Source organism: Lepidothrix coronata, unplaced genomic scaffold, assembly GCF_001604755.1.
Source record: "Lepidothrix coronata isolate B3197 unplaced genomic scaffold, Lepidothrix_coronata-1.0 Scaffold0, whole genome shotgun sequence".
NCBI classification, from domain to species: Eukaryota; Metazoa; Chordata; class Aves; order Passeriformes; family Pipridae; genus Lepidothrix; species Lepidothrix coronata.
Genome location: NW_016690180.1, coordinates 18,306,093 through 18,321,788, shown reverse-complemented (window position 1 = coordinate 18,321,788; position 15,696 = coordinate 18,306,093). Strand labels below are relative to the sequence as shown.

At 36.5% G+C, this 15,696-nt stretch overlaps 1 protein-coding gene across 5 annotated transcripts in view; it reads right to left on the bottom strand.

The window, feature by feature from the left end:
* FAM184B (family with sequence similarity 184 member B) overlaps positions 1–15,696 on the bottom strand; it is a 41,191-nt gene that overhangs the window by 11,995 nt on the left and 13,500 nt on the right. For all 5 annotated transcript variants that reach the window (XM_017831925.1, XM_017832083.1, XM_017831755.1 and 2 more), the window contains exon 3: positions 8,679–8,789. In XM_017831925.1, the coding sequence (XP_017687414.1) occupies positions 8,679–8,789 (111 nt within the window). The remainder of the gene's footprint in view (positions 1–8,678; positions 8,790–15,696) is intronic.

Below are 15,696 nucleotides of genomic sequence, written 5' to 3'. Positions count from 1 at the left end.
AGGAGGGAGGAGTCTGTTGTCTTTTCTAGTAGGGAGGTTTTCTCAACTTTCAGCAAAAATTTGTATTTGAAATTCTGAAAAACTGCCTTCTGCATAGGAACATGCATACTTAATAAGGCCAATTAGTGTTTTTGCTGCTGTATCTGAGTTCCAAGTCAGAATACCCTTATGTCTCTTGCCTTTTCTTTTGGGGAACATGTGAAAGAGGATGGCCTGTTTTTCATTTTTATATACTTGTACTTTTCAGTCTTAATCAAAATATGAAAGGAAGTAATTCGCATCCTTATGATTTCATGTGACTTAAAAAGATTGAAATGATGTTACTCACATCTGCAATTTGGATGCAATATGGATTATAACCTATGCCTGTGTCCTATTCTTACCTGTACACTAATACATGTTCTTTTTCTCTTCCGTGTTGCCTTAATTTTTTTCCATGCATAATGTAGACAGACCATTAGCTGAGGAATCACTGTAGCTTTAGCTAGATAAATATTTGTTTGTGGCCCCTTTTGATGCAGGACCACAAAAGCTATATGAAGATTTACTAAATGGGCTAAGGTGTCTCTCTCATTCCACGGTTTATTCACATTGCACCTTCCAGTACATTTTCAGCTACACAGGAGAAAAGAAGGCACGATATGCAAAGACCTTGCTTCTTATTAACTACCTGGGCACAGTCAGTGCTGCGCTGTCCAAATGGAGATACTGGTGAACTATGCCAGATCTCTCCAAATCACAGTAAGCCTTTCTGATGGTGTACTCCTGCTAGCTCATGGCACTGTTCTTTCTCACATTTGTTGAGCATGTTGGCTCCTCTCATCCAAATGATGCATTTTCTCCTTTCCTTCTCCTGAGGCCCTTCTCCATTCCCAGATGGATCACAACCCTTACTCAAGTACTCTCTAAGCCTCTAGTATTCTCATAGGTTTCTAGCACAGAACTGTGCTCTGAAGGCTCATAATGCTGCAAACCACAAAGCTTGAATCCGTTCCCAGGGTTTCAACTCCTTTTGGAGAAAGGACATTCTGTACTTCCAAATACATTGTCCCTTGTCTTCAATTCTAGTCCTGATTTCTGCTTTTATTGTTTCTTGGCATCTGCTCCATTCTCTCTAGAATTTGTACAAGTCTTTATGTCCCAGAAATGAATCCTGATATTAAAGAAGAAAAATTAATTTAAACCCTTTTTTTCTTTTGAGATACAGCTTAGAAAGAATTATTTCTACTTGATAAATTTGTCCTATTTTAATTGGTTTTTTTCTACACTGCAACTATGTAGGCCCCCAAAAACATTGGAGAAACTTGTTGTGTTTGGTCTGTTGGTAGCTTATAATATTGAGTAAAAAGTTTGCATTTCCAGACTATCAGATGGAGATGATTTCTTTCTGTGGAAGCACTGTTCATTTGAAACACAAATGTTTATGAACTTCATATGCTTTGGAGATAGCTCAAAACCTATTACTTGAACAAACACATATATCATGAGAACAACAGAACTTCCTTTACTAAATCTGGATGCTATACCTCTGAGCAGCTACAAAAATGAATTATTGTTTCATTTTTTATTAGAACTGCTGTTCCTATACACAAGTCAATATATTGTGTTCCTTCCATTTACATAACAGTTTGTTCTTCACTGAAAATCCACAAGGCAAATTCCTTTTTTCCAATTAATTGGTGGCAGCCATAACTTATCATCACTGATCTTGTACTTCAGTTTCCCTCTGAACCCTTTCCAACAGCTTGCTCATAAAGGGCCACATTACTATGGATTTCCTTCACCAGATGGGATAGTGTGCTATGTTTGAATTTCAAAGTTCCTCAGCTTTATTACCGATGTTTCACATGTTCTGAGACCTACAGCATCATTTGTAACTTAGACATGACAGAAATCTGCAAACGGAGAAAAACCTTGTTAAAAAACTCTTTAGCAGATCTACCAGTTTAGGTAGTTGACTGCCTCCTTCTTGGTGGCCAAACAAAGCCATCAATAAAACTTCCGGTCAAATAATCCAAAGGAGACATTTTTAAATGTACACGTCAAATTGAAAACTTAACATTTTTCCTCAAAAATTAATTTGGTGTTTTTAAAACTTAAATTATTTAAAAATTTGTAAGAAGAAAAATCGCTTTATTCATAGAACACAGGGAAAGAAGAGGTAGCAGTGATGGTTCTGTTTTGTTTCTGTAAGAAAGAAAGGAAGCACAGAGGCACAGAAAAAAGAAGACAACAAGAGCATGAGCATATGAAGGTAATTGGGACACTTACCCGATTGATGAAGGCCTAAGGTGTCCAATGACAACTTTATATACAAGTGAAGAAATGGCAACGGGTGACACTGTAGCTTACCCTATTTTATCCTATAAACTCTTTAAATAAGTGAGAAAGCTGACAGAAGAAACACAAACAAAGAAACAAACCAAAACAAGCCCAGACCTCTCACAAATAATGGGAATGCCAGGTTGGTAGATAAGAAGAAAATAAAAATTCCTTCCTCCAGTGCTTTGCGAATAAAGTTCTTTATTTTGTTCTAAGTGCTGGAAAGCACTTCTTAAACAACTTCAAACCAACATGGTATGTTTGAATTTCACTGAAGCTATCCAACCAAATTGATTTATTTAATTTCAAAGAGTACATAGCTTCAGCTGCCTCCACTCTGAGTTTCAGTTAACTAGTCATCCAGTTGTTTCTTGGCTTCTTCTGTTGTGTCATCCAATTAAACACACAAAAAAATATTTGTCTGAACAAGCTAGCGAAGAATAATTGCCAAATACTATTCTTTATGAAAAATATTAATTGTCTTTACTGTGGCTGTGTGATGGAATCTATCTCTGGCCTGGATACATTCCAAGAACAGGCAAAATGCCAGAGCCACTTGCCAATCATACTTTTGTTTCAGAGCTGCTGCAATTTTTATTTTTTTTTTTTTTAATATATGGTAAATCATAAGATTTAATGAAAAGGGGCACTTTGGCTTCTAGTTGCAGGTAAAAAATTTACTTTGTCTTCACACCTATTGAACTCAGGCCAGTGTTTTCCTATATAAAGAAGGAAACACTGAAGTCTTTTGGTACTGCAGGTCCTTATAAAACTAATCTTTGACGTGAAACACTTAATACTGCAGAGTCACCCCTATCAGCTGATGAAGTATGCATTAGCATTATTACACTCAAGTACACATTTTTTTCTTTGCTTCCTTAAAGTAAAGTGAGTAAAAAGAATGTGCCAGAGGAGTAGGCTGTATATTTTCTAATAGAAAAACTGGACACAGGAAAAATGTCACTGGGAATACTTCTTAAGCAAATTAAACTGTCATCTCAGTAGGAGGATGAAAAGAGGCACATATAAACGTCATCTGCAGTCACAACATTATAAAACTTCCAGACTCTTCACAGACAATTATTGGCTCAAAGCACTTCTAACATGAAACAAAAGATCATACTAATTAAAAATAAGCTAAGCAGTAAATTGATAACAAAGAGAACACCATGTAGTAAGAAATCAGATGGAAAAATAGTCTTAGAAACATTGTTTTTCAGTGATTAATGGAAAAAACCCTACAGAAACACATTCTTTCTCATGAAGAGAACATTAGAGGCTAAGAAACAAACGTTTCCATCCCATCAGGATGGAAATTAAATCTTTCAATTAAAAGGGCTTTCAAATCCACCAGTGAAAATCCTTCTCTGGAATGATTTGCAGTGCCCAAGTATTTTTTTGTGCTTCATTAATTCAAAACAGACAGCCAGACCCTCAATTTGTTTAAATTGGTAAAGCAACATTTAAGCCAATGAAACTATACCAACTCACATCAGTCCAGAATCTATTTGGATACTTTTATTATTAACAAACCAACAACACTCTGGGATTTTGTGTTTTATAATGTCTTCCTGCTGCAAAACAAAATTTCTTGAAAAAATTTCACTCCTGCATTACTGATTCAATTTTATCCACCAGAATTGCATAAAGTGATCTTAAAGATGCAAACAATACAGTATAAAATCAAGGCAACAGTATCTTTTTAGGCTCTGCCGAATTCTTTTAAAATTTCAGGGTTACATTTGCATTTGATCTTTCTTACAATAGCTGAATTTGCTTCCAACTGTCTTCCATGTAAAGAAAGAAATGAACAATTCTTACTAAAAGATGACTGATGAGTTTTGAAATATTTCAAAAGTCTTCCAAGTTTCATTATTTTCTAACCATAATTACTGTCCCTCTTCTGGGAAGGATTGCTTGATTCTTTTGAAGAAGTACTTCTCAGACTTTGATAGTCTGTGGATAAAAACACTTGGCAAGTATAAGGCTCTGAATGCCATCACAATTGGCTCCCCTGTTTGACTTCTACTTCGACTATTTTAATTCACTGTGCTTGCAAGCACAGTTTCTCAGTGCATTTGTAGGGAATAGATTTTTATAAAAGGCTTAAAATTGTCTTTTGATGCATAGAAAAACCACTGCAATTGAGAAGTTGTTCATAGTCAACATAAGGCCCCCTAATGCTCCAGGGTTTCACTCCTACTACGATGCTATTACATCATAACAGTAATATGGTATAAGAAGTAAAAACAAAATAAAGAAATTGCATTTTACTGTTTTTTTTAGGCTTTTTTTCACAGTTACTTCAAATAAGTTCACAGGCAAGAGCCTTCCTAAACAGCCTTTCATTCTTCCTAAACTTGTGGCAATTCTTGATCAGATGGAAGGGTGTGAATCCACTCTACTATTTGGTGGTACTCTGCTATTTGGTGGTACCTCCAAGACCCAACAAAATCTGGGCATTGCTGTGTTAGCATTGTTCAAAGATCTATATGACAAGGTGATGTCTGCACTTCCATTTTATGTATTTTGTAATTCCAGAATAGAAGCACAGAATCACAGAATATGCCGAGTTGGAAGGGACCCACAAGGATCACTGAGTCCCACTTCTGACCCTGCACAGAACCATCCCCAAGTGTCATACCATGTGCCCGAGAGGGTTGTCCAAATGCTTCTTGAACTCTGTCAGGCTTGGGGCTGTGATCACTTCCCTAGGGAGCTGTTCCAGTGCCCAACCACCCTCTGAGGGAAGAGCCTCTTTCTAATATTCCACCTAAACCTCCTCTGACACAACTTCAGGCTGTTCTCTCAGGTCCTGTCACTGGTCACCACAGAGAAAAGATCAGTGCCTGCCCCTCCTCTTCCCCTCACAAGGAAGTTATAACTGAAATGAGGTCTCCCCTCAGTCTCCCCTTCTCCAGGCTGAACAGTGCCCTCAGTTGCTCATCATACAGCTTCCCCTCAAGGCCCTTCACCATCTCTGTGACCTTCCTTTGGAAGCTCTCTAAGAGCTTTATATCTTTCCTATACTGTGGTGCCAAGACCCTTTAACACATGTTGAAGAGATCCTGCAGTGCAAAAGCAAGGAACTGGAGGGCCTCAATGAATTAGCATTTGACCCACACAGGATCTCCCATTCTTCCTTCCAAAGGACCAAACAGATGTGAATCTGATTTCTTGATCCAGAAAAATCTCATTAATACAGAAATACTGCCACTTAGAAGTGCAACACCGGAGAGATGAAATTATCATGCTTCTGCCTACTCTGCATAGTGCTCTAGCTATGTCTGCCCAACCAAAAATGGGTCTTATGTAGCCAAGGAAGCTATTTTTAGATCTGAAATTGTATCCAGGTTAGAAATAGATTAGTAACAGCACATTGCCTAACCTTTGAGGCGGAAGTTCTGGGCTGAGGCATTGCAAAGGTTCCCAGCTGGCAAACATGCCCTCAGTGAAACATAATGTTGTGTAGTAAATGGTTCTTTCTTGGCTGTGAATATTCATGTACTTAGAGCAGGAAACTATTACAAGCTGAAATTACTTCCCTTCCCTGGCAATACTGCCAAGTAATTAGTTCAGAAAGTAACTTTTGGAGTATCAAGAAAAATGTAAAATTTCTCTTCAGATGGAGCATTTCCTCCTTTTTGGGAGCACTGTTAGATTCTAAGACACAATAAAATGTTTCTTAATGTCTTTGTTTATATGTAACAAGGTGTTGTGAACATAACACATACATACTATTTTATATTTTATGTTATTTATTTATGTTTATGTTTATAGTGGCAATAATTTCCTACTACTCTTTGCTAATTTACCATGATCTTGTGATACGACAGGATGAGCAGTTAGATAACACAGGTTTCTTTCATATTTTTCTGTCCTGAACACATGACTTCAAGAAAAGTAATTTGATGACTCACTGCCTTACTTTTTTTATCTGCAAAAACCTGAAGAATAGTTGCTTCATGCTATAAACCTTTCAATTTCTTTGAGACCTTTCAGTGGAATGCACCACCTGCATGAATATATACAATACTGTGAGATCATACAGTGTGCCAGGAATCCTCCCTTTCATCTCTTTTCCTCACACCTCAGATCAGTGTAAACTTTCAGGCATTACCCAGGGATGCCAGAATATCATGGTAAATTTTCATCTTTGAATAGATTATGATATTTGGCCAGAAAAAAAGTATATTTCAGAGAATATGAAAATTAATAAAGACAACTGCTTTCTGAGAACTCATGTTTTGCAATACATGTGTAGAAGTCACTCCAGATAGGTCAAAAGATGTTGGATTGACCTGAAATTCTCTCAGACAAGAACCTGGAGAAAACAGTGGCATGCAGAAATGTGTAATGAAACCTAAAAATGGGATTTAGCCAGAACTTTCAGAACATTAAGAACTACACTTAAATTCTTTATGTCTAAGACTGGGAAATGGAGTCAGAATGCCACTGTTTGATAATAGAATGTACAAATCTGTTTTACGGGAGAAATGAAAGAGAAAAGGCCATGCTGCATTCAGAACTTGTACAGCTCGTATAGCACAGACGGGAGAAAAAGCAGGCGTTACATATAGTAAATGTGCACAACACATGCCTCGATTGCTGGAACTTGGACACCAAACAGTAGTGATGGCATGTGGGAAACTGAAAACAGGCAGTAGAGGGAGAACAACAACCTGTGTAGCCCCCTGATGAGCCTATCTCTCATTTCTCTGTCTTCAAAAACTAAACAAGAGGTTATTATGGCCACTCAGAGTCTACAAATATCAGCTGAGGAAGATCTAGGTCTTGAGCTTTTGTGGAGATGTCACCATGCAAACTCCTGCTGAACTTGCTGGTAGTGAAACTGGTTAGAATTAGCAATGCAAATTACAGACAGCCACTTAGAACATCAGTGGCTACCTGTAATTCAGTAGTTCCACAGCGTGACCTACCTAATTCTCATGGCTTATTACTTTTTCTTGAGCTAGACTGAAGAAATTTTTTGTGTTAGGGAATATTCTCATTTTGCTTAATAAAACCTTGGAGCCTCAAAACCTGCATCAGCAGATAAAGAAAAAAAAAAAAGATGACAAATTCTCATGATGGAAACATTTCCATTAACCCATAATCTCCCAGAATGGACAATCACGAATATTTTCATTCTTTTCCTGAAAAAGGTACCAAATGCACTTTTATACTGGGAGTAGAAAAATACATGCAGCACAGAGCATCATCAGAACTTTTCACCAAGGCACTGATTTCAGTGCTGTTAAAGGAGTTGTTTTGTAACTTATCCATGAGATAATAGTATCAAAATGTTCAGAGGTAAAAACTTCACATGATCACACTAAAGAAAGGGAAATATCCTGTACATAACATTTTAAAGCAGATAGTATTTGCCAAAAAGAATTGAACAACACAAAAGGGGAACATCTGAGAGGAAGAAAACATATTCACAGCTGTCAGAAATTTTAAAGGTGCACTCCTTGCCTGGGTAAATAATTGCCTTGTAGGTGTTCTGGGTTTTTTTTGGCATAAAATTGTTTAGCCAATCTGCTTTTTGGCTTTTAAAATAATCACACTTACCTGTAAAAATATCTTGGCAGATGTACTAATCTGGAAAATTTGCATGACTTGGCCTGCAACTGACTATACATTACAGATGTTACAGGTGGATAATCTAATAACACAGCTCAGTTATTTATTTCCAGATTAATCCATGTCTATAGATTTGTGCTACGACTTAGGTGTAACCAGAGTGCGGAACAGTGGATAAACCATGACACCCTCAAACCTACTTTAGGGTCACAATGTTTTCCCTATTTCACTCTTGACCTTCAGAACATAGAGGGAGGCATACCTAACTACTAATATAGACTAAATTATTGCACATTCCAATCTCCTTCAGTTAGCAACCTTACCAGTAAGCAGGCAGAACAGAAACAACGATGTCTGACCTTTTTACCATTGAATTCTCTTGCAGACAAGAAAACAAGCAGCCCCTTCTAGATCTCTAAGCATTAAGAAAAAAAAATCAGAAAGTCAACAAGAGCTGTAAGGAAGATTCTAATCTCACTTAGTACTGTACAGTCCGTCACCATGCAACCCTGATACAGCCGAAGTCCTCACCAGAAGCCTTAGTATATCTCCTAAAGGTGATATATGAAATTTATCAAAATAAATAGGTTTGTCAAAATCTTCATAGATGTTTAGAAGCAGTTATTTCTGTTATTTCTCTCTGGAGTCCCTGCATGTTTTCTTGAATGAAAGTCACAACAAATACTATTAAAATCTAATCCAGAATCTCTCAGATGGGATGAAAAATGAAGCACCTTTTTATTATTGGGTTACATTTATGCTCAGTTTACCTCAAGTGAAGAGTTCTGAAGTTTCCCAGTTAGTACTTCTTTCTCTTTCTCTAGTTGCTTTAGTTCACACTCTGATTTTCTTTGAAATTCATCTAGCTGTGTTTGGAGCTCCTAAAATAAAAAAAAAGAAAAAAAAAGAAAGAAAAGAAAGAAGCAACGAGACAAAAGCATGCAACAGCTGGAACAAAATATGTAGCATGAAAAAGGAAGAACATATTTCATCTACATCATCCTAGATAACAGAGCAGTTTACACAATAGTACATGCTACTGTTTTTGAATGTCACTTTTGTGTCATTCAATTAAAAAAGTATTAACAGTTTGGTTCTTTCTAACACTAGTGTGTGACAATACAGTTCACATAATCCTAATCTACTGAAAGCTTCTCTGTGGTGGAAAACTGTACAGTGTGAAGAGTTAGACTATTTTGCCTCAAGTGGTGTTAGTGTTCAAAAATAATTTAGTATGTAAGAGTCACCCACAAGACCTGAAAAAAACATAAATATACCTTGGCCATATAAATAACAAGATGATTAACTAATGGGCAATTAATGGAAAAGAGAATTAAAGGAAGCACTACCTGCTAGCATCCATAAAGAAAATCACAATGAGGAAGTAAAAATAAAAAAAAAATAAATTAAAATTAAATTAAATTGGAAAAAGAATTGAGGACAATATTCCATCTTATTGCTGGAAATAGTTGAAAAATCACTGATAGCCCCAGTTGCAAGACAGTGACCAAGAGCTTGTATCAATTGTTTGCAGCAAGTGTGAGCAATTGTTTATTGTAGAAAGACAGAATGTGCAACTTCTAGAAACCTCCTGAAGTGATATGCATTACAAGCTTATTAGTGCACTTGCTCTTCCTATTTGTGCCAATTTCCTGACTCAAAAAAATATTCTATAACTTCAGACACTACAAATGGAGGAAACAGAGAAAAAAATAGCAATTTAACACCTGTCCCATCCTGTACAGCCCTTTCTCACGTATCCCACTCTGTTTAAAATCCAGGTAGCAATTAAAGGATGAAATTAAACAGATGCATGAGTACTGCAACGGAGAAACTAGCTTTAGTTTTGCCTGCACAAAAAGAAGAGCATATAACATTCTTTTTGATTAAAACCTGAAGATCAGGTGCAACATTCCCACTACAACTCTGGCAACTTACTTTCTTCTCTACATCTTAATTTTTCTATCTGGAAAATAGATATAATACTTCTCAAGCAGCTGCTACAGACCTTAATTGAATCAGAGGATATAAATAGCATTAATAATGAAAAATATTGTCATTGTATTTAAGTTTTACTAACTTGAGATTTTTCTAATTTAATTAATATGAACCTCTAAGAAGAGAAGATTACAAGCAACAGTATTTATTGCCTATAAGCAATAAATAACTACTACTATGCCTTTTTTCTAAAGTATGAAAGTTTGATATTTAAATTTGATTTGACTTACATGAAGAGCTTCATCCTGGCATAATTTTAAGTATACCTGTACAAACTTATAATAAGAAGAATACACTATAAAAAAGGCAATATCATTATCATGATGTAACTGTGTACCTTGAAGCACTGCATCTTCACATACTGATCAAACATGAGCCCTTTCACAAGGAGATAAAATAATTTACTCACACGGGTTCCATTTTGAGAAATAAGATTGCAAAAATGTATAAACTCCAACAATTTCAAGGAAATTAATTCTTCTGATGAGCAGTAAACAATTTCTAGTGTCCAAAATCAGGACAGTACTATGAAGCTCAACATTTAGTGACAGTAGCTGCGTGCTTTTTATGACTTCACAACTTGACAGCAATTGGTTTGATTATTCTCAAGTCAATGTTAAACTCGGAAAGTTATATTAGTCTTAACTGCAAAAAATGGGTAAAAGTATATTTTTAGCACCAAGAAGGGTCTAAAGAACACTTGACCAGTAGTCTGATTGTCCAATTCTACTTACTGCTCCAATTAATCTTTTTTTCTGTCTAGAAGATGTCTGACAAACCCACAAGTACATTAGGAGTCAGAAACTAAATTCCTCCTTAGTTTATGCTCAAATTTGGCAAACCACTTGGACATGCAGTGGGCTGTAAGCTTCACTAAGCACTAAAGCACATGCTTAAAGGCAAACGTGTTTCAAGGTTCTCCTCTGTTTGAACAGATTTCAGCTCACGTTCAGGTTCTTACTGCACAGAAACTGTGTGACTGCAAACTTCCTAAAGCCAAAGGATTCAGTCACAGATAACAGTTCTCATGAAAGTGAAATTCTTTGAGAAATCTCTTAAGCCAATTGCTGCTAATGCATATCAACAACAAGAACTACAGCCCAGGCACTTAAAGCATGTTGAAAAAAGGTATTGCTCAGGTAAGCTGTCTGGATCCGTGAGAGGATGAGGATTCTTTCTGACTAAAGTTAAATAAGGACATACATATATATGCATATGTGTGTGTGTGTGCATGCATTTGTTTGTAAATAGTTGTAATTTCATTGGTAACACATGCACTCTGAATTAATTTACCAGTCTTTGTAGAATTAGATCCTCTGCCTAAACAATGCAAAATTTTGATTAAATCAATTTATTGAGTGTTTCACATCAGTGATTCATGAAAATTTAAGTCAGAAATTACAATAACACCCACAATACATTTTTCTCCAGGAGGGTTCTTATATAAATCACTCCAACTGCCACATGCAAAGCATGCAAGGATAAGTGTTGCTAAGAAGGCCGTTTATCACATCAAGGATAAATTCACCTTCCTGTCTGTGGAGCTTTTCACAGAAATACATCAGTCTGACCTTTTTTAATTTTTTTTTCTTCAGTTAGACCATAGCAATAAAATCCTGGCATTTTATATTAATTCAAAGTGCCCAAAGTGAGCATAATTCAAATGATGTCACTGCGACCAAAAAGATAAAACTAGATGAAATAAAGCATCTATAAATAAAAGAACATCCCTACCTTCTGAATTTTTTTATTTCAGATTCTATGAAGTTTTAGACTGGCCTGATTTCCTTTGTATCCTTCATTACAAGATCTACCAGCCCTTTTAACAGCTATTCCTTCAGACAAGCCTTTTCCTTATGGGACTAATGCTTGACTTTACAAAGACAGTTCTCTCTTTTATTCATACCCTCTTTGTAAATAGCTACAGTTTCCAATAGCTACAGTTTCCATAGTCTATTTGGTAGTGAATATCCTATTTCATATCATATAGATATGAAAAAAATCCCCAAGAGGGTAGAATTCTGGGGTGGCAGTAGTCTATTTTGTAGTGAATATGCTATTTAAGTGGAAATACTCCATTGAAAAATACTGGCTTTATTTTACTTAGCAATACAGAACTGTATTGATCCAGGACAATAAGCCTCTCCGTTAGTCTAGTAATAGTTTGGGGTTTTTTTGCTGTTCTGGTTTGATCTTGGCTATGTAACTCGCTTCCAATCATGCAGGCTTCCTCAAGGACAACCTTAGTCCTGTGGAAAAGTACAGTAGACAATTTGTTTTTTCTTATGTCTCTGAGGCCAGGTCATATTTTCTGGAATGGTAGCATAACAATAGTTTTAGAGAACTAAAAAGTATAGAAAAGATTCAGGGCTGGACAGTTGCTTAAGGGGAGACATCGTACAGAGGGAACTCTCTAGATACCCACATTCCTCATTGTACTGAGTTTATTCCTGGTACTATTTCTGCATTGCTTTTCAGAAAAACTGTTTTATATATTTAAAAATAAATAAATCAGTATTCCAACTTGACCTCAACAGAGAAAGTGTGCCTTGGACGTTGTTCTCTTTAAGGTTTTTGTTATAGCACCAGTTGAACACTCAGCCCTGGTATAGCTCAAGGATGTTCATAGTTTCTTTGCTGCCTTTGCAGCAACTCACGTACTTCAGGTTATGAATACGAGTCACTGTGCCACTGAACGAGCTCAGAGATCTGGGAATCTTACAGGATTGACTACTGTATAATAATCCAAAAGCCATTAATTTTAAAAGAAAAATTACACTGATTTCAGTACTTTTGGTATGCCATGCCTTTGAATATTTGAGAGCAAAACACCTGTTAAAGCTCCCGCACATCTTCAGAGCTGCTCTTTTTCTGACTCTGTTTGGGACAAGTCATTTGCTGCAGCTGTGTTATTTGATGTTTCAGTTCATCTACTGTATTAACAGCTTTGCTTTGGAAATTCAACATAGTTTCCACATCTTCTGCAGTATCAAAATTTACATTTCAAATAGCATAAATAACTTGCAGAATTTCCAATATAAGTGACTACTAACAGGGGAAATACTTTAGAATGACATTAATGAGCATCTTACCTGCTTTATGCAGGATTTCCTTTTCTTGATGTGTATTTCTGCCTTTGACTACACTTAGATCTTCTTCCACTTTTTTCACTATACCTTTTGATCCCAGAACTTCTTGCTGTGTTCACTTAAGCTACACTTCCAAATCCTAAAATATGCATGACATTACTTCCACGTTCATTACATATGTCCTTTTCTTGTCACAAGAAATAAATGGTCATTTTCTCTCTTGGTGTAGTTACATGACATAAATCTTTCACCTAGAGAGCTGATTTAAATGCATTTTTGGCTCTTCCATACCCTTCAACTGTCTCTGTTGCCAGAATATTTGTAATGTGGAACCATTCCCTCCCATGTAGTGTCATTGTAAAGTGAACACTCATCAAGAGCTACCATCTAAAAGATGTCTGAGATTATCCTAAACTTGAAAGAGGTTATACTTCCAGTAATTTCATGACAAGGTATGCTAAAAGTTAATGTATATTAGTTTGGAAATTTTTTAAGTTGCTGGAATACAACAGTTTGTAACATACTCCATAATGCCTAAACTCAGAAAAAATTGGCTCCTATGAACTTTGCTGGGAATTGACTGTCCATAACTACAGGCAAAAATTTGAACCATATTTAATGTTCTATTTCTGGAGGTTCTAGTTTCAGTTTTCAGATGTGTAGCATAATACTGCAATATTTGCTCAGTTATAATTGCCATTTGTCCCTAGATGAATGCTGAGTGAAACCTTACAGGTTAAAACTAACTCATATTTAACACTCTCTGTAGCTCAGAACTTCAAGATAAGCTTGTTTCTTTTACCTCTGGCACATGCCAAAATTCTTCTGAAACTAAACTGAACAGCTCAGACTTAATGACTTGTCAGCCTTTGCATTGTCTCTTCTACAGTAATAACAATAAATGTGCACTAACGTGATGCTTTTCATCTAAAAGTCTCAAACCTCTAGGCATACACTAAGGAGAAAACAGAAAATTCATCTTGCTTAAACAACAGTCCTTACACCTTTCAAGCCTTATAATAGATTTTGTTGCTAGTATTTACCAATGCTCAGAGGTATTGCAGATTAAAAACATGTTTCTATTTCCCAGTCTGGCACTGTCTACATGAGTCTGAAAAAAATGTAGTGTTTAATGGTGGCATAAGAAATACCCAACTTAGAAAAGAGAAACTTTTACTTTTGTATTTAAACTGTAAAGAAACAGAAAATAACATCACTTCTCTTTCCCTTCTTCCAGATTTATCCTAGTCTGAGGCTATCTCTTCACAGGTTCAAGGCAATATGCTCCAGCGGTATGTAAATCAGCCTCATTCCACAGACTTAGAGGATCTGTAATGTATGAGTTGAGCATATGTCCTTCAGAAAATATTTCAGTTTTATCCAGCCGATACTGAAGTTAGAAAATAAATTGCTAATGACACCACCTTCTTATTTCCGTTTCCTATCATATTTTACATTATTTATTTCTAAAAGATTGCCTTTCTTATGCAATAAATCAGGAGTAAACCATGTGCATAAATTTTCGTGTGTCCATTCTTCATTTTTCCTGGATGTTATTTCAAGTACCCACAAAAAAATCAGGATCTTGCTTTCCCTCTCCCCCTCTATCACTTCTAACTTCTATGAGCCAGGACACTTTTTGTTATTGAAACAGGTATTACAGATTTCTCTGACTCAATTTAAAAAAAATGGCTTATCTGCATCTCTGTCATTCATTATATCCTCTCCACTTTTCTGTGGAGATCTACACACAGAGAGAATGAAATCTGTATAATGTTGGGGAAGGTTTATTCAAGTAGTCCTCTGATCTTGCAAAACAAAAAGGTAGTGACTCTATTGAAGGCTGAACTCCCTCAAAGATCATCCTCAAAGAAGAGGCCCGGTACTCTGCACCATCAACAAAATGATACCAGTAAGTAAGATGTGAGGGCAGATGGCAAAACCAGTAAAGAGCTGTCTTGGAAGAACATAGCTGACAGGGCTGATCCTGCTCTCTACAGAATTCCAGGATTCTCTTACTCTAAAAGAAATAAATCTTTCCCATTAGGAAAAAAATCTTGTTATTCTGTAATATTCCAAGCCTAGACCTTCATGGTGTTTTCTTCTGTAATATGCAGGACTGCTGTCATAGGGCTGGAGGCAGGTCTGGTAGGTGAGTTTATGTGATGTGAAGGACCAACACCATTAGAAGGAAATCAAACTGCTGAGCACAGAGCATGGCTGGGTACTTCAACTTCAGCACAGCTCATCAGTGTCTCTCCTGCACTCTGACCTTATGTACCACATGCAGCTGGTTGGCAGATTGCCCATGACATGCCAACCTCTCAAACTGCATCTGACACGTGATGCAACTACACAGAAATTAAAAGGGGCTGCAGAGCTGTGCTGCAAATGTATGAGATACACAGCAGTGAGGGTGGACAGGCAAAGTGTGAGGTGAGAACTAGTGGTGAAAGTCTCACTGCTCAGCACATAAAACTTCATGGGTGTAAAGGACACTTTATTAAATAGCACTTGATACAAGCCACTGCTGCAAGAGCCATACAAGGCATTTGATTCCCAACCTGCCAGCTCAGGTCTCTTATCTAATCCTGTTCATATCCATGCACTGAGCTATTGGCAACCAGAAGGGAAAAGGAGAATATACTGTGTAAACACTCATGGCTAGCAGTAGTGCCTTTTTGCTATTCTTTTCACATTT